The sequence below is a fragment of the Mesoplodon bidens genome, assembly GCF_964165515.1.
Source record: "Mesoplodon bidens genome assembly, chromosome: 14".
In the NCBI taxonomy this organism is placed as follows: domain Eukaryota; kingdom Metazoa; phylum Chordata; class Mammalia; order Artiodactyla; family Ziphiidae; genus Mesoplodon; species Mesoplodon bidens.
The window spans coordinates 66,236,020-66,259,866 of NC_138170.1; the positions used below are offsets into that span (position 1 = coordinate 66,236,020).

The window sequence follows — 23,847 nt, forward strand, 5'->3', positions numbered from 1 at the left end:
TCTTAAGGATAAATTTTAAGTCTGTACCCTACAACAATAATGAAAACTGAACTTGTCACCAGACGGAAGGAAATTCTTAAAGAGTATTCCAAAGTAATTTGGCACCCCAAATATGTTCCTTAACCTCTCAAAGGACAAGCAAATTTCCTTTCTAATGGGAGTAATGGTATTTTAAAAAGTATAAGCTCCCTCTTCTTACAACATGACAGTATGCTGGTCAAGGAACCCAGCATTATTCTTTTAACCCTCTTCCAAAAAATCAAATATTTTTAAAAATTATATTTAAGGCTCGATCTTTACCAAGCCACCCCAAAGTATAGATAAATGTGAGAGTAATCAAATCTCCTCATGAAAATATATTTTTAAATTTACAAAATCAACTTGTACAAAGAAAGAAGGCTCCCTCTGCTCCCACCAGGAGTCAGATGTCAGAACTCCAGATGCAAGGGAGTGAGGAGCATGAGGGAATAACGGAAAGAACGTACAGTGCTAACTCACTGCTCCATGAAAACCTATGAAGAACAAGCATCAGCATCTTTAAAAGGTCTCCCCTTTATCACCACCTTTCCATTCAGATGGGGGGAAAAATCTATACAATTAACAATCCTAACAATACAAGACTTAACAACGTAAGAATGCCTTACCTCATTTCCAATAACATCAATGTTTTGCTGGACCTGAGGAACCCACTGTCTTAAAATGGCAAATAATTCTGATACAGAAGTTTTGGGATCGAAGAGAATTTCCTGGCATGATGTATCATTAGGATCAAAGAAAGAAAACTCTGAAATTTAAAAGGTGTAAGTTAAATTTATTAAAATTTCAAAATAAATATATTGAAAATAATAAACAAGACCAGGACTCAAATGATACAAATATTTTTAGGTGCAGAAAAAGTAGATTTACCTTAAGCAATTCTCAAAACCAAAGTCAGGATCAACAAAAATTATGAGGCATTTCTGAACTACTATGAGAATGAGATTTCCATGCATCATACTACATCTTATCACAAATGAAACAAAAATCTGAGCGTACTGATTTTAAATGCTGAACTTTCCAAGAACTTCTTCTAAAGCACAGAAAATCTGTCAAATTTTATAGGTATTTTCACGTCTCAAAACATAAACATGGGCCTCCCTGGTGGCGCAGTGGTTGAGAGTCCGCCTGCCGATGCAGGGGATACAGGTTCGTGCCCCGGTCTGGGAGGATCCCATATGCCGCGGAGCGGCTGGGCCCGTGAGCCATGGCCGCTGGGCCTGCGCATCCGGAGCCTGTGCTCCGCAACGGGAGAGGCCACAACAGTGAGAGGCCCGCATACCGCAAAAAAAAAGAAAAAAAAACCAAAAAAACATAAACATGTCATGAACAGTAGATCCACGTCCATGATTAAAACATACATAATAGAAATACGCCAAAATCTCAACAGTGTACTAGAACAATGTGTAATTTTAAGTATTCTTTTTACTTCTCTGTTTTCCTTATTTTCTATAATAAGCAGGCATTACTTTGAAGCCTTGCGACAGAGTGATTGGGTTATTTTGGAGTATGTATTAGTAAAGACATGGAATACTAGACACAATTGAACATGATTTTAAAATCTTTTAAAACTTCCTTAAGATTCAGAGAGAACAGATCATCCTATGGCTAGAGAATAAAAGAGAATAGAAGAAAATCAGATTCTACTATCTTGAACAATCTATAAGAAGGTAGGGAATCTAAAAAACCAGAAGCATCTAAAGAAGAGAAGCAATATTTGCTGAGTGCTTACGATTTACCAAACACCTTACAAATCTTCCCAGGCACCTGACCTGACAGGTATTATTATTCTCATTTTGCAGATAAGGAAACCAAAGCTCAGACTAAATAATACTTGCTCAAACTCACACAGCTAGTAAGTGGCAGATGTGGGGTAGAAAATCAGGTCTGCCTCCAAAGTCTATCTTCTTTCCTCTATTATGCTGTCTCCCCAAGAGAATTCACTATTGAACTCAGATTTTAACAGCATACGTGAGTAGCAGGATTTGTGTGGGGTTTTTATTTTCTTCTTTGTGTTTTTATTTATTTTCCAAAATTATACTATGTACACACAGCTCTTACTTTTAGAATCAGGGTAACTGAACGATGGAAGGAGAAGCACAAAACCAAGGACGTGTATAAAAGTAGAGCAGTCCATCAGAAGAGGATCAGAAAGACTAAAACTAAGAGCATATGCTATTCAAAATCTCAGAGAACAAAATGGTCCTCTACAAACAGAAGAGTCAGAGAGAATCAGTATGCAACACAGACACCAATTTCTCAAAGATTTGGGTGTATTTCCTATAAATAGCAGTTTACTGGAATTTTTTTTGGTCTAATTGATTCAGCCATTCAATAAATATTTATGGATCAGTGACTTTTCTAGGCATTGGGCATTTCTAGTAGAGAAATTCCTAAATATATACCTAAACAGACTCTTCTGCATGTGTCTACAGGAGACACGTACAGGAATGCTTATTCTAGCATTGGTTATAATAGCAAAATAACTGGGAAACTGAAACATCTCTCCATAGAGGATGTATAGAAAGTGGTATATCCATAGGATGGATTCGATGCTTTCTTACAACTAAATAAATGAATTCGATATCTACATTATGAATTGATAAGGATAGGTCTCAAAAAACATACTGATCAATAAAATAAGTTGAAGAATAATATACAACATCTATCATTTCCATAAAATTACAAATACACAAAATAATCCTATATACTGTTTATGGATGCTCATATATGTAGGAAATGTATAATTAAATGGTCTGCAATATTCACACTAAATATAAGATGGTGGTTGCCTCTGGGGAGCAAGGAAAATGGAACCAGAAAGGAAAATGGAGGGAATTTCAACTTTAAGGTTTTAATTCTTATAATTGAGAAACAGGAGCTAAAGGAAATAAGATACTATGCTAATAATTATTCTTTCTGATGGTGGATATGTGTGACACATGTTTGCTATCACTATATTTTCTGCATTTTTAAATGACTTCCCATTTTTAAAAAATGAAACACAATGGAAAAAGAACATAATAACAATAAAAGTGCCAATAAATGTGTAAGGCTTATTTAAAGAAAATTGAAGTGGTGGGTGACTTAAATGGAGAGACACATCATGTTCCTGGACTGGAAGATAAAATACTTAAGGCTGTCAATTTTCCCAACAACAATTATTTAAAATAATTTCAATTCTAATCAATCAAAATTTCACCAAGATTTATTTGTGGGAGGAGACAGACAAAATTATTCTACTGCTCATCTGTGCCAGAGCTTCTCAAACATTAACATAGATAGGAATCACCTAGGGATCTTGTTACGATGTAGATTCCAATCCAGTAAGTCTCAGGTTGGGGCAGGGACTGCATTCTAACAAGCTCCCAGTGATGCCAATGCTACTAGACTAAGTACCAGGTGATGAGAAGCAAATATCTAGAGAGTAAATGTAAGAGAAATAAGCAAGAACATTTTAACTAAGAAGAATAATGATCAGAGTAGGGGGTAGGGGACACTAGCCCAATAAATACTAAAGCATATAATAATGCTTCTGTAATTATATACTGAGATAATGACAAACAGCAGACAGCTCACTTAAATACTAATGATAAGATGTTATAAAGTGTCTAATAGGTGCCAGGGACTGTTCTATGCACTTTATATATATTACCTAATTTAATCTTCATGACAGCCATATGAGGTAGGTACTTTTTTTTTTTTGAGGTAGGTACTATTATTGTTCTCATTTTATCAAAGAAGAAACAAAGGAATAGAGAAAGTAAGCCATTTGCCCAAGATCACACAACTGTTAAGTGGTTGAGTCAGGATTGACCTATAATCCAAACTCACCTATAATCTTAAACTCTATGCTATACTACATTTTAACAAGTCTAACTACACCCAAATTTTAAGCTTCCACACAGAAAAAAAAAAAAAAGTTTTAATCAAAAGAAAGGAGGTGAAGGGTAGATGGGGAGGATACCCCACCAAGTCGAGATATAATAACAGGGACTATATTTGTTCTTATTTCTGAAACAACCAAAAAACAACAACAACAAAGGAAAGAGATGAAATGAGGTTTCCAAGACACTGGACATCGGTTAATGAAAGACACAATCCTTAAGAGACAGGATACAAACAAGTGAGTCTTACAACTGCCCCCATGTCTCTGCCCTGGGACTTTCCAGATTTCAGCATGGAGAGAGGGAAACCAAGAAAAAGCCCAGCAGACTCCCTGAGTTGCGGAGACAAAGCTGAGAGCCCAAGGAAATAAGGCAGCTAGAGTTCACAGGGCAGTGTATCAGACAGGAGAGAGATGCAAAGCAAGAGAACCCCAAAGATCTGAAGAGAGTCTCCCTTGAGTATTAATATATGCTTCTGAGGAAAAACCTGAGGTAAGGGAAAGGACCATCCAAAAGAATTAGAGGGATTAGTGCCCAGTGATTATACGGAGACTAGAACTGTGCTTGTTCCCACTAAAAAGAGTGAGAAAAAAATTCATTGGCTTTGGGTAGAGTACTCAGTAGTGAGGAGTAATTAGCCCCAGATTAGCATTGCTCCAGAACCACCTAACAAATCATAAAGGCAAGATCTGAAAAGGTCAAACAATTTCCAAGTAATTTAACTGCATCCCCGAACAAAGTTCAAGAATATTTACAGAAACAGAAAAATATCCATCACCCAACAGGTAAAATTCACAATGTCTGGCATCCAATCAAAGACTACCAGGCCTGCAAAGGGAAAAACATGACCCATCATCAGGGGAATAGTCGATCAAAACAGATCTAGAGTTGACACAAATATTATAATTAACAGAAAAGGACATTAAAACAGCCATTATAACTGTATTCCAAATGTTCAAACGGTTAAACAGACCCATCAAACTTTAGTGATGAAAACTACATCTGAGATGAAACTACACTGGATGAGATCATCAGCGGATTAGACATTGCAGAAGAAATGATTAATGAACCTGAAGACATAGCAATAGAAACTACCCAAAATGAAATACAAAGAGAAAAAGAGTTTTTAAAATATGAAAAAAAGGCATCAGTGAGCTGTGGGAAAACTTCAAGTGGTCTAATATTTGTGTAACTGGAGTGTCTGAAAAGGAGGAGGGGCAGAAAAAGTATTTGAAGAAATAATTATCCAAACTTGATGAAAATTGAAACCTACAGACCCAAGAAGCTTAACAGTCCCCAAGCATAAGAACATAAAGAAAATTACACCAGGACACATCACAGTAAAATTACTCAAAACCTATGATAAACAGAAAATCTTAAAAGCAGCCAGGAAAAAAGATCATTACATACAGAGAAACAAAAATGACAGCAGGTTTCCCATCAAGACAAGGGGGAACACAGTGAAGCAACACCTTTAAGCACTGAAAGAAAAAACTATCAACCTAGAATTCTATACCTAACAAATATATTTTTCAAAAGAGACGATGACATAAAAATGTTTTCAGACATATAAAAGCTGAAAGGATCCCTCACCAGCAGATCTGCACTACAAGAAACGAAAGTTAAAGGAAGCCCTTCAGGCAGAAGGAATGTGGTATCACATGAAAATCTGGTCTGCACAAAGGAATGAATAACACTAGAAATGGTAACTATGTGGGTAAATAAGATTTATTATTATTATTATTATTGCTTAAATCTCTTTAAGAGATAACGTCACTGTTTATGTAAAAATAATAACAATACACTTGGGGATTTTTAATACATGTAATGTGTGTTCTGTGTAAACTGACTCTGAAGGCTTTGTTCAAAGCTAAAGAGTCCAAAAATCTTTGTAGTCTTGCAGGGTAACCACCTGAGGGTCAACACTGAGCTGAATGCCTAAGCTCTGGTTTGTGTGGGTTGGTTTCTTTTTCTTTGTTTCTTGATTTTAATCTCAGTCTCAGTCTCACATTCAATGGCTCCCATTACATTTAGGATAAAATACAAATTCCCTACCAAGGCCTAAATGATCCTGCCTGGTCTGGCCCCTGCCTTCCTCTCCAACTTCATCTCCTGCCATCCTGCCCTTCAACCACTTTGCTTCTCAGCCACTAAGGCCTTCCATTATTTCTTAGGATACACCAAAGTTTTTTCCCCAACTCTGTGCCTTTGATTTTCTATCCTTCTGCCTGGAACACTTCTCTCCAGGCTCTTCTCTCAACCAGCTGCTTCTGATTCTCCAGATGACCAGCCCATCTAAAACAGCCTCTCTGCTCCATTATCCTCTACCACAGCACCCTGTTTCTTTTCTCCACAGAATTCATTATAATCTATAATATTTATGATTTGTTTCTTCATTTGTTTGCTTATTGTCTGTTTTCCCTCCTAGAATGTCAGTCTTGGTCACTGTGCTGTCCCCAGCATCTAGGACAGTACCTAGCACATAACAGGCCTTCAACAAATACTTACTCAATAAATACAACCCTGGATGCTACATTTTAAGGAGACACTGACTACAGCATACTAAGAAGAAAACAACTAGAGTGAAAAGGGTCTAGAAATCCTGACAATGAGAGACTGGTGAAGGAAACAGAAATGTGTAGTCTAAAGAAGTACAGACTAATTTAAATGTCCAAATTATCTTCAAATATTTGAAGGTCATCATATAAAGAAGTGTTTGTTCTACATATCAAACCAGTTAGCCAAAGTTTCAAGGAGACATACTTTGAGTCCATATACAAAAACAATTTTATCACAACTAAAATTTTAACAATGAAATGGACTATTTCATTAGTTTCCCACTATTGACAATATGCAAGTAGCTGAATGGTTATCTATCAGAGAACCTGAAAACATAATTTCTATACTGGGAAATGAGTAGGGAAAGCTGAACTATAGGTCCATTCAGATTCTAAGAATCTATCGTTCTAAGAATACAGGCAATTTTTAATTTCACTTATACAAAGGGAACAATATCCATTATCACCTTTCATTCAATGTATTTATTCAACAAACACTGCACAACTAATATCAACAAATGACTACATTAGCCCAATGAGATAAACAAAAAAAAAAACATGATTCTACTCCATCCAAAGAGCTATAGTCTGGGAAAGGAAATAAGACAGTTATGACTCAAGACAGAATGAGGTAAGTGCCCTAAGCAAGGTACAAAGTGCTTTTCAAGGTTTTTCCTGCATAACTGATTTTGTTATATCTGAAAATCAATATCCAGTCAATTTTTGTAAAAACTGCAAATAACTCCCAAGATCTACTAGGCACAAGTTTTATGTAACACCTTTGATGACTGAAAGGCAAGCTGCTATAGAATCTGAGCACATAAAACAGCATACCTGGAGATGAGCAGTTATTAGAATGGATATGACTAAAAAGACAAATTCACAATCCAATCATTTTATATTCACTAATATTTAAAATTGCATTATCTCTACCTCCAAAGCAATTTGAAATGGTGGCCCAATATTTTACTTGAAAAACTCTAACTAAATTAGAAATGTAACATATCCATCAAGCTTACCTCCTGGTTTTCTTTTATTCCTTTATCAACTACCTGATAAAATAGGGTCCTGGGGAAATAAGTCTAAATAGATTAAAAACTAGAATACTCCTAAATTTACATTTTACAAAGAACATTTAAATGAACCAATTTAAATATGAATCAATCTCACGGCCACATTCCAGGGAAAGGTCTCACCCTCTCTAAGTACAGGGCTTTTATTGTTTTGTTTTACTATACTTTATTTGTGTATACACTGATAATTACAATGGGAGACAACTGAAACAGGATCCAAATTAGGCTTGCTTGTGTATTAAAACACATCACTTGTTGTTACATTGTCACCCAAGTTTGCATCACTTCAGAAGTGATGATTGGGTTTGTTAATTAGAATCCCAGTATTGCAGAGACAACAGGACCCTTAAAGATGGCTAGTGTACAGTGCTTTTACGTCTTTTTTTTCTTTTGCGGTACATGGCTTTTTAAGCAAGTCAATATATTTAACCAAAATAAATACATCAACAGCAGAAGAATGCTAGATGTCTAAGCACCACTGTATTCTAAAAATAAAATCCTCTGAATCCACCCTGGTGCTTAATATGAACGTTTTTACATAATAAAAATACTGACAGCAGAAATAAAGCGTTTAGCTTAAGAGGCAGAAAAAGCAATACGCAATTGTTATTTTTGAAAAAGGAAAATTTAGCAATTTTATGAAAACCACAACAAATGGTTTCAGGAAAAATTAGGAGTACAAAAATGGTGTAAGACACAAGTCAAGTCACCAGTTCACAGAAAATAAACACAGCAACTTAACGTACCACAGTCTGAAGGCATTGGTGCTGCAGAAATGGAAAAGATAACCGGTGTATCAGAACCTTGAAATAAAAGTGGGTATCTTCCAATCAACGAACTTCCTTCTAATGGAAAATCCGGAAGGTCCTCTATGGTCATCTTCTAGAAAGCCACCTTTAATGAAAGGGGGGGGGGGAAGCATATCTATTATATTTGTATGCAACTTAGAATAATTGCCTTCAGTCACAAAAAGCCTATTTTTTAAATATCTAATCTATTGACATTTTTAACTTCAACCTTCAAAAGTCTATTTTAGAGAAAAAGGGGAAAAAACTTCCTTTTAGCGAACTGTTGTTAAAGAATATACATTGCTTAACACTGTCTCTCAGGGTCAACAGCATACGTAATCTTTTTAGGCAAAGCTCGGGAGTAATAAAAAACTACTACTATGTATTTCCTAATAATAGGTGAAAACATTTTTTAAACACTGAGCTACTCTAAGTGGGTGATGTTCTCTTTACTCGCAGTAACAAACGAGATGGTATCCCTGGCAGGTGCATCTCTAACTTCTCATAGGCTCTGACACAGGTTCTATCATCTGTCATCCAGTAGCTCATGCCATGTGCTCATCACATGAAAAAAATCTAGTTTAAAACGTTCTCATTATTTTCCAACATCCCAGAAAACTTTACTGAAAATTGACCATATTACTTGTACAAATCTAAATCTAGGAGCTTACCGACATGGTTTCACTTAACAATGTAGAGGATCTGTTTAGTTCATCCCAGCAGAAGATGGAAGGCCATGCCTTTTAAACCACATCACTTATACTACCTCTCTTTTCCAGGAAGCATGAGCACTCAGAATAAATATGCTCTAAATTAGACAGCTGCTGCACCCCAGCACACATATCAGAGATGACACAGAATGCAGAGAAAATTTTAGTAAAACTGAACTACGAAGCTAAAAACCTTCCAGTTTCTTTTGCACCAAATCTTTGAAGTCTGAAATATTATGAATCTCTATATCTGTTCAAAATATAAGCAGAAAACTACATTACAAAACTAAATAAAGGTGATTTTAGATTATTTCAGTAGAAAGAATAGAATAAGTAAAGATGGTTAACAGATAGCTAACTCTAGCAGATAATGCCATGCTAGATATTACTCAACGTGTGCTCTATTATACTTGGTAAACCAACTCTATGTCTATCACCTTTACCTATCATGCTTACCTACCATCACCACCCTGCTCCAAAGAAACAGTCACCTTTCTGAGCTAAGAGGTTTGTTTCCAATTAGATTCATATGTTTTCTGAATACCAGCAGAAACTGGCAAAGAGTAAGGCAATTTCTTTTTTCTCATAAGGTACATGTTTACATGGACATGGATATTATATATCAAATAACTTAATCCAGTGTTACTATGTTAAAGGTATTCAAGGTTTCTTGGATGCTAAAATTACTCGCCACCCAATACTTTGAATCATTTTGACATTAACCTGGCCACATAAATAGGAAAAATTGTTGCCATACAGCATGGTGAACTTCCTCAAATACTAACAATTTCAAAAAAGTAGCGCCTACCACAAAGACAGCCCTCCTTCAATACTATAGCTTCTCAGTATTCAAAGTCAGTCAGGATTTCTACTTGTTGGCTTCTACAAATTACGTACCTGGCAGTAAATTTGAGCAAAATAGCCTATGCCGGGTATGAAGCATCCTTTAAAGTCAAGGACCAGAAATAAAATTTAATAAATATTAATATGTACAAGGCACTACACTATTCTAGATGTTTCAGAGACTACAAAAATGAGTAACAGATAGTCCATGCTTGTTAGGTAGCTTACAATCTACTAGGGTGAATAAAATAGTACTAATAACTATAGACGATAAAACTGAGTGAAATATGTTCCATAACCTAAGTACAAGGAACATTTGTTACGGGAGTTCCTGAGAATCAGAAATGGTGCAGTGAAAAAAAGCATCCCTGAGATGAGTCTTGAAAGATGAGTAGGCAGAAATAGGGGCATAAATTTAAAAGAGGAGCCCATTAAAGGAACAGCAGGCTGGAACTTGGGCACATCTAGTAAGAGGTAAGGCTGTCGTGGTTTTTTAAGACTCTCCTCAGTAATGCTTTATATACCTGATCAAACACCAAACCACTTAATTCCATGAGCACTGGAAATGGTTGATTTTTTAAAAGGAGACTGTCCTGATTCAAGCTGTTTTAGGAAGGTTAATCTGACTACAATCACACTTTGGGACTCAGCCATGTTTTTAATTCTCCAGCAAAATGACTAAGTGGTTTTCTTTCTGAGCTGGTTAAGAGGAAGCCACCTTTCAAAACCTCCCTTTCAAAGAGTGGGGCTTCCCATTCAAAACTATTTTTTAAAGTGATCTTCAGAGTGTACCTTTCATTTTTTTGTAGACTTGAGATCCTTAAAGATAGGAACTGTATCTTATACAACTATCACTTGCCACAGGAGCTAGATTAGTGTTTTATACACATTTAATAAATATTCAAATCCTAGATTTGACGTGGAAAGATGATTCATTCAACAAGATGTAATCAACTTCACTTTACATATTAGATATTTCAAACCCATAGAAGCTACTATATTACCTGAACAATGCAGTGAATATTCTTCATATTTTGTGTCTGCATTGCATTTTCCCCTGGTCCCATTCCCTTTCTTTCACATGAAAAGCCCAACATTCTACCTTTTGTCCCACTTAAGAAAGCTATACACCTCCACAAACTTCTGTATAGTTTTAGTTTAGAATCCTTTCCTAAAAGCGATTTCTGGATCTAAGGATCTGGGAATCTTGGTCAAACCTAGAGATGTGCTTAGCTGGACTGAGTATATACTTTCATTTCAAATCCTACTATGGTTAATTGGTGAGAATGGATTATTTAAAGTAATCCAAGATAAAAAGTTGGCCCCAATTAACTGTGTACATAACAGATGCAATAACAAGAATCAACTTCCCCAAAGTTTGATTTACATATGAATCCCATCACCCCGAATCAGCTCTGAGTAAATGCAACTTGTAACATGGCTCTAATATTTTGTATTTTTTTTTTCAGAGATACCTGGTCAATGCCCTAACATTAACATAAGTGCTAAAAACGTAAGTGCTCAAAAGCCACATGTGTCTAGTGGCTACCATACTGAACACTGAAGAAAGAACACTCCCCTCATCACAGAAAGTTCTACTGAATCAAACTCTAGACAAGAAAACAATATACAAATGCCTGAAACAACAAGGAACAAAGGCTAACAACCTAAGCAAGCCCATGGTAGCATACTTAATTATACATAAATTAACAAGAGAACAGTAAGCCTAAAAGTAACCAGATGTTCGCAGATTTACACTGGGATAAAGTGTTAAGTTGATTCTGTAACATGAAGATCACTAGTATGTTTCAAAACTGGAGTTGTTATAAGCCACAAAAGACATCATATAAATATTTTTCTAAAAGACTTGCTGATAGGGCTGTTTCTAGTAAATCTGAAACGTCTGAAATAAATCCTGCAAAATACTATACCATGTGCCAAATCTTCTATAAAACAAATAAACATATTCATTCTATTTCAAGATTCAATCTTACAGCCCAGGTAGTCCATATCAAACGACAGTATTTCAAAATGCATATTTATGTTAGCAAAATAGGATGGAACCAGGATGGCTTTGCCTCATAAAAATGCAGAAAGCTAGACTCCTGCCAATTTCAATTATCTGCTTTCTCTGCACAGTTGCTACATGTCCCGCACCACGTGATCTTCTGTCATTTAGATGACTTTAATGCGCGCAGAAGATAACATAAATGACAAACGTCAATGTGAAAGTGAAGTACAATTAAAGTATTTGGCGGATGTTTCAAAGGCGGGTGTTTCTTCATTGAAATATTTAAAGGGCACCAATTTATACTATGACATTGCTACAATGTCAAGCACAGTCTAGCTGGGAACTTACAGCAAGTTATCATCCCATGAGAATATCCTCCTCTGATACATATCAAAACATTGTCTCAGAGTTTAAATCCAAATTGCCTACATAGTCTCTAGATTAATGAACCTGACATCTAATTCAAAAGAAAGCTGACATCATAAACCCATCAATTTAACCCACAAGGATGAGGCGTCTCTGTTTAGCAGTCTCAGCGCAGGTGTTTTCCCTAACTTCCCTTCCCATGATTTAGAATTAAGGAATCTCGGGGTGGCAAACGACTGGAAGCAGAGTCATTTGTCTTAGCTTTGAATTCTCACCGGCAAAAGGTTTCTCAAACAGCTTAATAAGCAAGGGGAGGCATGAGAGATGTGAAGAGGCCCCTTTCAGGAAAACCACGAAGGGCTGGGTACAACACGCTGCCCATCGCTGCGCGCGAGAGGCTCTCCCAAGGGCGTCGGGGCGGTCAAAGCTGGAGCTGCGGAGCGGGGGCCGGAACTCAGTTCCGCCGTGGGGTCCAGCCCGTCCCACACACCTGGCAGCATCTCATCCTAAAGTTAAACCGGCGGTGAGGAACGGAAACCAGAAACCCGGCTCCCCGCCTGTGGGCCGTTCCAACCCCGCCCTCGCCCCAGGGAGGCCTCCAGAAGCCGGCGACTCCGGCGCCCACTGCAGGCAACCGCGGGGCTCCCAGCGCCTCCGCGCCGCCCTCCCCGAACCGCCAACCGGCCCTCGAGCACCCGCGCCCCCCCCCCGCCGGGCCCGGAGCCCCCGCGCCCTCCCGCCCCACCTGCCTCCTCCGGTCCTCTCCGGGCGGCCGACGGGGAACGCAGGGGCGCGGAGAGAAGGCTAAGAGGCGCGCTTCTCCGCCCCACACCGGTCTCCGGTAGCCGGCCGCGAGGCCTCCAGCCGCGCCACGCTGCGCAGCGCAGCTCCGCGACCTCGTCCGGCCCCTCCCGCCTGCCGCCTCCGCGCCGCGCGCGCCGGAGCCGGGCCCCACGCGGGGTCGGCGCGCGCGCGCGCAGTGCAGGCACCCCGGCGGCGCGCAGGCTCCGGCCCAGGCCCGCGCACGCGCCGGGGAGGGGAGACAGGCGGGGAGCGCGCGCCTGAGCTCGCGCCTCCTGCCTTCGGCCCCGGAGCCCGTTCGCAGAGCGAAGGTTGAGGCTCGTGGTTAGGAAGGTCTGGTGGGCTTCGGGCGTCAACCCTGCGAGGATGGGGCGCCACTGTGGTATTTCCACCGTAGCCGAGGCAGGCTCTCGGCGGAACCCCGCCTGGCCTTAGGCCATGCTTGGGGAAACAGCCTATGGCACACTGAACAGACGCTCCTCCGTCAAAGCCCTTAGCTAGACCAGTCTGATTGGCCTCCCAGTCTCACATCCCTGGGCTAGAAGCACTCCAACACCTTCTTAGGGGCAGGCACCACGTCTTACCCTTTTTAGGCTCCCCAGTATCTGGCCCCGTGCATGGTCCAGAATAGGGCCATCAGTCAATTACCTATTTGCAGGTCTTGCTGTAAAAGGCCTAGTCAAGGCTATAGCCAAGTTGAATGATTACACCCAAGGGTGTCAGTGTAGAGGCAGAAGAGGATGCATGAGTAGTCGTCCCAGAAGTTTATTTCCCCTGATGCTTTGCTCCCTTCTCGCCCCCTTCTCTCCTGGTCCCCTTCTCCATCCCCCAAGAATCAGAAAGTGGTGATGAATGCTGACATCCTGGTCTGTGGAAGGAAAGGTGTTACTTGACATTTAATGAAGGGACTTAATGAGTCCATTGTTTCCCCATGACTGAAGTTTGTAACACGGAGCCAGTAGTGTTCCGCCGTAACAACTTTTCTCTGAGGCCTTGTTGTTCTGGCTCTGATATACCAACTACTACACTGTACTTCCACGTTCACCAAATGCAGTGCCTGGCAAGAGCAAATGTTGAATGAATTAATGTCTACCACGACCCTTCAAGAGCAGAGGTAAGTGCTCGGGAACTCTAGAGCATCTTTTCCTGTTAGAATAATTGATTCCAGACCCTGGAAAAGACCCCCCTCCATTTGCTTGAGTCCCCCTTACGATATCCTCCCACCAAGTAGCCATAGTTGAGCACCTCCAGTAACCAGGAATTCACTTCCTTTGAAAGCAGCCATTTCATCTTTGACCAGCCTTGTTGAAAAGTTCTTCCTACCTTGGAAGCTAAAATACAGTTCCCTGCATCTCCTCCTTATTGGGTTCTATTTCTACCCTGAAGACTCCAGATCATGTCCAACTCCAAGGAATCCGGGGAAAGCATTCTCAGTCCTTTAGGCTGCTCCTTATAAGACATGCTTAAGATTCCACTCACCAGCATTTTAAGGGTCTCTCTATGGTGCATCCCAGCTTGTCTAGAGCTCTCTTAAATGTGATGCTCAGGAACGAATGGGGTGTCCTGTTGAGTGCAGAGAGGAGAGAGACTGCCACCTGTTTCTTGGTTCTGTGCTTCTATTAGCATAGCTCACAATATCGAAATACTCATTTGCGACAGTCACATCCCATTGTGGAATCGGGTGGAACATACTGTCAACTAAAATTCACGGCGCTTATGCAACGTTTAAACACCATGACCATCCCACAGTCCCTGGTCAGCTGCCAGTTTCTCTGTCCCTGCAGGTTCAGCACCTTATGCACTCTCAGGGATGATGATGTGACACAGAGGCTTCCTCCTCCCTTCGGGGTCCGCCTCCCTCTCTCTGCTCTCATCACACCCAGTTCTCGTCTGACCCCACCCACCTCTTTAACTAGTTAAAAGAAGGAAAGTAATCTGCCCTTGGTTGTCTTGAAGCAACTGTAAATAAGCCCTATTGTCAATAAGCCACAGAAATTCATAAAGATCTATGTGTAACAGAAGGTGCTGTTGGCAAACTTTCCACATATACAGTTCACTTTATTGCTGATTTAAATTATCCCTCTGAGAAACCACTGTTAGTGGTTGACAGGCTGTGGCTGGCTGAGTTGCTTTTCACTATAATGACGGTGTCTGTGAGAACCAGCCAGGCCACTAGCTTTTTCTGCTACACCCAAACACTATACAGTACCTTGGCAAATTCCCAGGATACCAAACCATTAGAGAGAGAATCTCCCACTCACCTGCTTACCTTTGCTGAAAAAACTGAAGTTACTCCCTAGACCATCATCACGAATGCAAGCACTCCTTGGGGTCATGCTTCTTGGAACACCTCATGGGTTATACAATCCTCAGACCAGGAGTTGGACTGGGTAATGATATGGGGCCAGAACTTGGAACATGAACCGTCCACTGGGATGGGAAGGCACATGGGGAAATGGTCCAGCTGCAGCTGCTGAGATTCAGTTATATCTGAAGGCACAACAAGGTTCCTGGACAATGTAGCAATAAACCACAGTCCCAGGAGGTGACCAGCCTCAGTGGTCAGCATCCATGTGGAGAAGGGGACATTACTGACTGACCACAGTTTGATTCCTACCTATGGGATCTTACTTGCCTTCACTTTACCAATGAAGAATCAGACTCTAGGAGGCTGTGGAACTTGCTCACTGTACCCTGGGACAGAAATAGGATTCAAACCCAAGTCTGTCTATCATGAAGGCCTGTGTTGATCCACAATTTTGTATTATCTACACAGGGTGTACTTGGGCCCATTCAGGACACAGAAATGCTGAGTTGAGCAGCAGGGATCATTGAGACATTCAGATAGCCAATCAGAATATCAGCATCAGGAAGGTCTGTCAGCGGCTAACAGGACCACAGTCCATGAGAAAATGGTTAGGGGAAAAAAATCAAACGAAGACAGTGTCACTGCTGGTACATGGACTGAGGTACTGGGCAGGAGATGATTCGTGGGGGAGGAAGACAAGGGCCTGTTTCCAGAATGTGAGTGCACAGGAGACATCCAGCTGTTAGAATTGGGACCAACGAGCAGAGGTAGTGACATATAGACTATCAGAGTACTGGGTAGGACTCCTAAACTCTTCCTATCATGTTTGCAGATGACATAGTCATCACCATAAAAAACCCAGCAGAATCAAACACAAGATCAATTTCTAAAAATCAGTCGTTTCGGGCCTCCCTGGTGGCGCAGTGGTTGAGAGTCCGCCTGCCGATGCAGGGGACGCGGGTTCGTGCCCCGGTCTGGGAGGATCCCACATGCCGCGGAGCGGCTGGGCCCGTGAGCCATGGCCGCTGGGCCTGCGCATCCGGAGCCTGTGCTCCGCAGCGGGAGAGGCCACAACAGTGAGAGGCCCGCGTACCACAAAAAAAAAGAAAAAAATAAATAAATAAATAAAAATCAGTCGTTTCCTCTACTTCATCAGTAAGCACCCAGGAAATATAATAGATTGTAAGAGACCATTCACAATATCAATAAAACTCTAAAGCACAATATTCAAGAATTAACCTAGCAACTTGCAAGAAATTTATGGAGAAAAGTTTAAAGTTCTATTTAATGACATAAAAGAAGATGGAATAAAAAGAAGATATACTATGGATAGGATGACTTTACAGTGTAAAAAATATCCATTTAATCTCTAAATTCAATGTTATACCAACCAAAATTCCATCAGGAACCCAAATTTTAAGGAACTTCAATCAAGTTACAAAATAGATATGGAAAAATAAAATTTTAAATAGTTAAATCAATTTTGAAAAACAAGAGCAGAGAGAGGAAGCCTACCCTGCCAGATATTACGTCATTACTACATAGTGATAAAAATAGTATGCTACTAGTACAGAAACAAATGGAATAGCCACACAGAATAGAACACTCAGAAGCAGACCCCTGGGACCTCAATATATGTAAATATGGGGCTGCAAATCAATGAGAAAAATATAAGTTATTTAGAAGATGGTTTGGGGGAAACTAGATTAGTTTAAGAAGAAAAAATAGAGTCGGATGCCCCATGTCTACCATATTCAAAGTGAACTCCAGATTGATTAAAGACCTACATTTGAAAAGTAGGTAGAATGTAGGAGAAAATCTGTATGAATAAGGGGTAGGGATTTACTTCATAAAACAAGACTGCAAAAGTGCAAACCTTAAAAGACTAGGTGATTTACCTATATCACAGTGAAGGTTTCTCTTCAGTGAAAAATACCATGGAAAAAGTTAACAGGCATCTGACAAATTGGGAGAAGATGGATATTCAAAACCTGCTAGGGATTCATTTCTAAAATACGTAAGTAACTTTTGCAAATCAACAAAAAGAAGTCAGAGAATCCAATATAAAAGTGAGAAAAGGGGCTTCCCTGGTGGCGCAGTGGTTGAGAATCTGCCTGCCAATGCAGGGGACACGGGTTCAAGCCCTGGTCTGGGAAGATCCCACATGCTGCGGAGCAACTGGGCCCGTGAGCCACAATTACTGAGCCTGCGCATCTGGAGCCTGTGCTCCGCAACAAGAGAGGCCGCGATAGTGAGAGGCCCGTGCACTGCGATGAAGAGTGGGCTCCGCTTGCCACAACTAGAGAAAGCCCTCGCACAGAAACGAAGACCCAACACAACATAAATAAATAAATAGATAGATAGATTGTCTCCTATTAATATAACAACCTAAAAGTGTCAGGATTTAAAAAAAAAAAGTGAGAAAAGGATAGGAATAGGTGATTCACAGAAGGGAAAGCCAGGATAGCAAGCACACAGAAGAGATGCTCAAACTCACTAGTAATGAGAGAATGGAAAGACAGACAGTGTGATACTGCCCATAGCCACTGGTTTGCTGGTATATATCTTAAAAACAGCTGGGAGTTGAGGGAGAGTCCTAATTTGTAGTGTTTGCCAATTTCCACGGTACAGATACTCTCACCCCTGCTGATTTCAAGCTACCAGTGTGAAGTCACTGAACAAGAAATTGGGAAGAAATGTGCTCAATCAGCTCTCATGAGTCAACTCCAACACACCACTACTTTACCCATCAGCCTGGCAAAAGTCAGAAAGATAATCCCCAGTACTGGCAAAGATATGGGGAAATGGGAATCCTCATGCACTGCTGATGAGAATTTAAACTGCTAAATACATTCTGTAGAGCAATTTGGTAACATTTAGTAAAACAAACAAACAAAAAATTATCAGCATTCTTTATAACTCAGCAATCACCTTCATAGATATGCCTCAAAGGAACCATTACAAGGTTCCTATAGGAATCTTCTTCATGTGGCTTCCAGGAAGCCAGTTTCTCATTTACTAGGTGATCTCTTCCAGTCCCTGGCTTTAAATACCATCTCTATTTTCATGATTCCAAAATGTCTGTCTCCAGCCCTGAACTCCAGACATATATTCATTTGTCTACTCAACATCTAATCTAGAGTATGCTCTAGATTAATAGACATCTGTTAATTAATAGGCATCTCAAATATAACATGTTCAAAATAGAACCCTTACCCATAACCTTCCCATATCAATAAATGGCAACTCTACTCTTCTGTTGGCTCATAGAATCATTCTTTCCTTCTTTCATATTTCTGAATTCCACAAACCGATGTCCCTTCCTCATTCTTAAAAAAAAAAAAGTTCATGACATAATTTATTAATGAAGAAATTTCATCAATACCACTGAAATCCTTACAAATCAATAGTCACCAGAGATCCCAGGAACTTCCTACTGATGCTACTTGGGCTTGCCTTCCCCTGACCTATCTCCTTTTCTTTCTCAGGACTTCAAATAGGGACTGCCTGCTGAAACGGACTGCAAACTGAAGACCTCACAAGCCTTATCATCTGAATCTGTGGTTCTCATTCCTTCTTGCACATTCACATCACCTGGATATCTTTCACAAAATACGTAAACCCTAAAGATTCCCTCAGGTATTCTAATTCAACTGATCTCATTTAGATTCAGGCTATTCTATAAGTTTATTCTCTCTTTCATTAGCCTGCTTCCGAAGAAGACAATAACAAATGAATTTTTCAGAACCACCTGTTCCTGTGCGGGGCCCTCCAGTTGGCGCTACTCACAAACATCTCGTGACATAACCACTTTTAAGAGTCTTCTTTACAGTCCGACATAAAAGAAGAAGGAACAAAGGGAATTTTTCATGGCGTCAGGATCAAAACTGCCGCTGTTGTACAAGAGCTCAGTTTTTCATGCTGGTCACTCCAGTTTGGGGGCCACCAAGACAACTCCAGAAACATCTCTAGCACACAAAGACAGCATCAGGCCAGTTTCCACTAGAATGTTCATTCCAGTACTGCCCCCACCCCGCATTGAAACTGACTCTAATCAAGCCTCTAGATATAACTATCATTCTATAGAAATTGTGAGTCCTAAAGGAATATCACAAACAACACCAGGAGGATGCCATCAGCCAAATCCAAAATGGGGGAACTTCTACAGGGCAAATAACCAATTCCAAAAAATAGCTAAGGGGAACTGGTCTAAATCAAAAGAGACATAAGAGCTGTCTCCACAACCTGTAATATGCATACCTTGTTTGGATCTGGATTCAAACAAAGAAATGTAAAAAACCTCTTGAGACAATTGGGGGAAATTTAGTCCTAATTGGATACCAAATGACACCAAGAATTTTTTGTTATGTATGATAATGACATGATTTTGTTTTTGTTTTTAAAAACTGTTATCTGTTAGAGATTCATACTAAAGAATTTATGATAAAATGTTTAATATCTGGGGCTTCCCTGGTGGCACAGTGGTTGGGGGTCCGCCTGCCGATGCAGGGGACACGGGTTCGTGCACCGGCCCGGGAAGATCTCACATGCTGCGGAGCGGCTAGGCCCGTAAGCCATGGCCGCTGAGCCTGCGCGTCCGGAGCCTGTGCTCCGCAACGGGAGAGGCCGCAACAGTGAGAGGCCCATGTACTGAGAAAAAAAAAAAAAAAACAACTTTAATAATGGAATTTGCTTTAATATGCTCCATTATTAAAAAAAAAAAGTGTGTGGTGGTAGGGATAAATGAAAAGAGAATGACAAAATATTGATAATTACTACAGCTGAATAATAGGAAAATTATTTTCTCCTTCTGTGTAAATTTGAAATTTTTTTCCCAATTAAAAGTTTTAAAAGAAGAAGCTCCAGGAAGACAGAAGTTTTCATCTATTTCCGTCACTGCTGTATCCTCAGTAACTAGAACATATCTAGTATCGGGCCCATGGTAAAAAGTTAATAAATATTTGTTGATTGAATGGGCCTGGTTCTTTAAGATTTCAGTCTCAGTAAAGGTAGATTATTATGTCCAAGGAATTTAGAAATCACAGAAGTTGTCTTTGTATCACATGCATGCACACACTCTAAAGTGGGAGGCATTCATACATCACTAAAGCTACGTCAAGTTGTCTTTCCAGCAGCTGTTTACAAAACCAATACAGCTTCATCCCTGTTCACTGTAAATCGTCAGCTGCTTTAATAACATCTTGATTAGGGGTTGAGAGAATGTCAGACCCACTGGAGCTTCCTGAGAGTGGGTAGAGAGCGGCTTGCACCTTGTCAACAATGGATCAAATGACTCACCTAAAAAAGAAAGCCATTGACAGACCAATTAGCTGCTACTGAGTCATGAGAAAGTCTCCTTTGTGACAAAAACAGCATTGATAATAAGATCGGTTCTGACATTCCATACCTAATGATATTTGCAACAGCAGGGAACAGTTAAAGTAAAAATAAGTGTGAATTGCTTTTTTAGATTCACACAGGGTTCAACCCAAGAAGAAGTTATAGTCTATCTTTTCAAGGCCCATCAAAATATATCAGGCAATATCTCTATCATCATCAAGGTAATCACAACCCTAATGCACTACTGAATGACAGGTAGAAAGGCAACCAAACAGCATATTGGTCCATTAAATCACCAGAAAAATACACTGAGTGCCTCCTACCTAAAGGGCAATACGGAGGCTACCATAGTGTAAGATTCACTCCTTGTTTTCTAGTAAAGGAGGGAGAATGAGCAGCCTGGATTGGAAGCCCAGAATCATCAGTCCCTACCTGTGGAACCCTACCAAATCACTTAACCTCTCTGAGCCTTAGGTTTCTCCTTTGTAAAATGAGATAAAGAATGCTTGCCTCCATGTGATGCCATGAGCACAAGACCTGATGCAGAGTGAGTGCTCAAAAATAGCTGGTTGAAAACTCTAGTGTGTGGTCATAAGACACAAGCAGGAGAAAAGAACATCAACTGCCTGCCAAAGAAACAGTGTCAGTAGACTAGGGATTTCCCAAGACAAAGAGCCCAGTGCAGGATGAGGTGATCTGGAAAAGCTTCAAGGAAGAGATATATCTATATATTTTTTAAATTTTTATTGGAGTATAGTTGATTTACAATGTTGTGTTTGTTTCAGCAAAGTGAATCACTTATACATATACATATATCCACTCTTTTTTAGATTCTTTTCCCATATAGGCCATTACAGAGTATTGAGTAGAGTTCCCTGTGCTATACAGTAGGTCCTAGTTAGTTATCTATTTTATATATAGTAATGTGTATATGTCAATTCCAATCTCCCAATTTATCCCTCCCCACCGCTTACCCCCTGGTAACCATAAGTTTGTCTTCTACATCAGTAATTCTGTTTCTGTTTTGTAGATAAGTTCACTTGTACCCTTTTTTTTAGATTCCACATAAAAATGATATCATATGATATTTGTCTTTGTCTGACTTACTTCACAAAGAAGGAGATATATTTTGAGCTAAGTGGGGAGGATAATGAGATCCAGTGATATAAAGGAGGAGCTTGCATCTACCGAGTGCTTAGTATATGCTGAGCGTTGTTCTAAGCACTATCATGAATTATTGTACCCCTGAAGGAGAAATATTTTAGTTTCATTCGCTAGTTGGAGAAATCAAGGCATAGAGTAGTTAGGTGACTTGCCCAAGATCATATAATGAAAGACTGAATTAGATGTTTGTGGAACTAAAAACAATGGGATAAGAGATAATTGGATCATTAGCAGAGCCAGGATTTGAACCCAGGCAGTCTAGAGCAAGAGAGTAAATATTTAACCATGATGCTTTGCAAGAGAAAGCCTTGGAGGCTAAATGCACGTTTGGAGGAGAGTAAGGAGTCTAGATGGAGTAGACTCTATGGTGCCTACTGGTTGGAGATGAGCTGGGAAGGTAGGTTGGGGCTAGACAAGGAGTGGTTTCGAATGTCATAATAATAGGCTGAGAGACTATCCTGTTGGGATGAGGAAAAGCCACCTGAGTTTCTAACGAGGGAAAAACGAAGGAATCTGTCAGCACTCTTCAAAACGGAAACCCCGCCTAACCTTTATGTCCCATATCTGATATACTCTCTTAAGAAAAGCCTGAAACAAAAGCATATTTTAAAATTCAAGCATTTTAAAGTAAAATTAAGCACCTAAGAATAGTTACCTTGAGAGTCTTAGCCTTTATCAATTCAATTTCTATAGATTTTTTAAAATAGCAAATGATTTTTATAAATGATTTCTCCACAGACAGCATAGGTTTTATATTTAATATGTGCTCACTAATGACCTGCATTCAAAATGGAGCCGAGACAAGTTTTACAGATGCCCTTAGGGGATGGAAACCTACTCTTTCTGCGTTTCACATCACACTTCATCAACCACTTTGCGGCATAACAGTAACGCGCATATCATCTTTTTAACCACTTGGCTATTACGTAGTAATGTAAGAATATATTAATTTTTTGGATATGCGCCCATTGCACAAAAGCATAGTCCCAGCAAAAGAAAAAAACCCAGCCACTCAGCTTTCTTGGGTGCTGTCCATCCAACAAGGTGCTGATGTTTCTCCAGCTTCACCCATGCCCTAACTCAGAATTCAAAGCAGGGAGCCTCTCAAGGTTCAGCTTGTCAAGTGAGGCAGCACACGCCTACTAAGGAGCTGCATTTCACCAATTTAGAGGAATCGTTGCAAGTAACAATAGCCTAGCATCTTTGCAAGCAGTGGCCAGAGACATCATGGACACTGTGTGTCTCTGTTGCAAAGACTACTGGCCACGCTCAGATCTCTGATGCATCTGAGATCGGGCACCTCCTAGCACACTGGGCCACACAGTCCTCAGCTCCTGCCATCCAAAGAGGCTCAAGAAAAGAGGTGTGACCTGTGAGGGGAGCTCCCGGTTCTCATTTGTCAAGCATGTACTAAATAATTCTAAGTATCATAAATGCCATTAGATACTGCCCTGTCCTCAGGGAGCTTATAGCCTAAATGAGAGGAAAAAGATTAAAATTCTCCAAAAAATGGGAAGCAGGATAGAATCCCGGGCTTTGAAGTCAGACATAGAGGGTTTGCCTGGAACTGAGAGTGTTCCCGGGTTATGGCACTTTCAATTTTAAAACAAGAACAGTGCCAGGGATACCAGAATAAGTTGGTCACCCTACAGACAGATGAAAGTTCAAGTTTAATTACCTTTGGGACCTTAACAAATAAAATAACTTCTCAAAGACTCGGATTCCTCATTTATAAAATGGGTATCAGAGTAGTACTACTGTACCACATATTTCTTCTAAGAATTCAATAAGCTATTGTATAAAGAGAACTAAGCACAGTGCCTAATATTGAATAGTTGATCAATAAGTGTTAATTCTGTATATACAATCAATAATACAAGATAGCTTATAATGAAAAACTGAATTAGATGTTTGTGGAACTAAAAACAATGGTATAAGGGATAATTGGATCATTAAGAAAAA

At 39.9% G+C, this 23,847-nt stretch overlaps 1 protein-coding gene across 5 annotated transcripts in view; it reads right to left on the reverse strand.

The window, feature by feature from the left end:
• Positions 1–13,199, reverse strand: part of CLIP4 (CAP-Gly domain containing linker protein family member 4) — a gene marked incomplete at its 3' end in the record, with an annotated part of 62,689 nt that extends 49,490 nt beyond the window's left edge. For 2 of the 5 annotated variants that reach the window (XM_081254843.1, XM_081254847.1), the window contains exons 1-3: positions 13,018–13,199; positions 8,301–8,448; positions 645–784 (exon numbers count right to left, since the gene is read on the reverse strand). In XM_081254843.1, coding sequence (XP_081110969.1) covers positions 645–784; positions 8,301–8,433 — 273 coding nt within the window. In that variant the 5' untranslated portion in view covers positions 8,434–8,448; positions 13,018–13,199. Of the gene's footprint in view, positions 1–644; positions 785–8,300; positions 8,449–12,547; positions 12,779–13,017 lie in introns of all 5 variants that reach the window. The other 3 variants (XM_081254844.1, XM_081254846.1, XM_081254845.1) reach the window with 3 other exon arrangements.
• Positions 13,200–23,847: the final 10,648 nt, after the last annotated feature.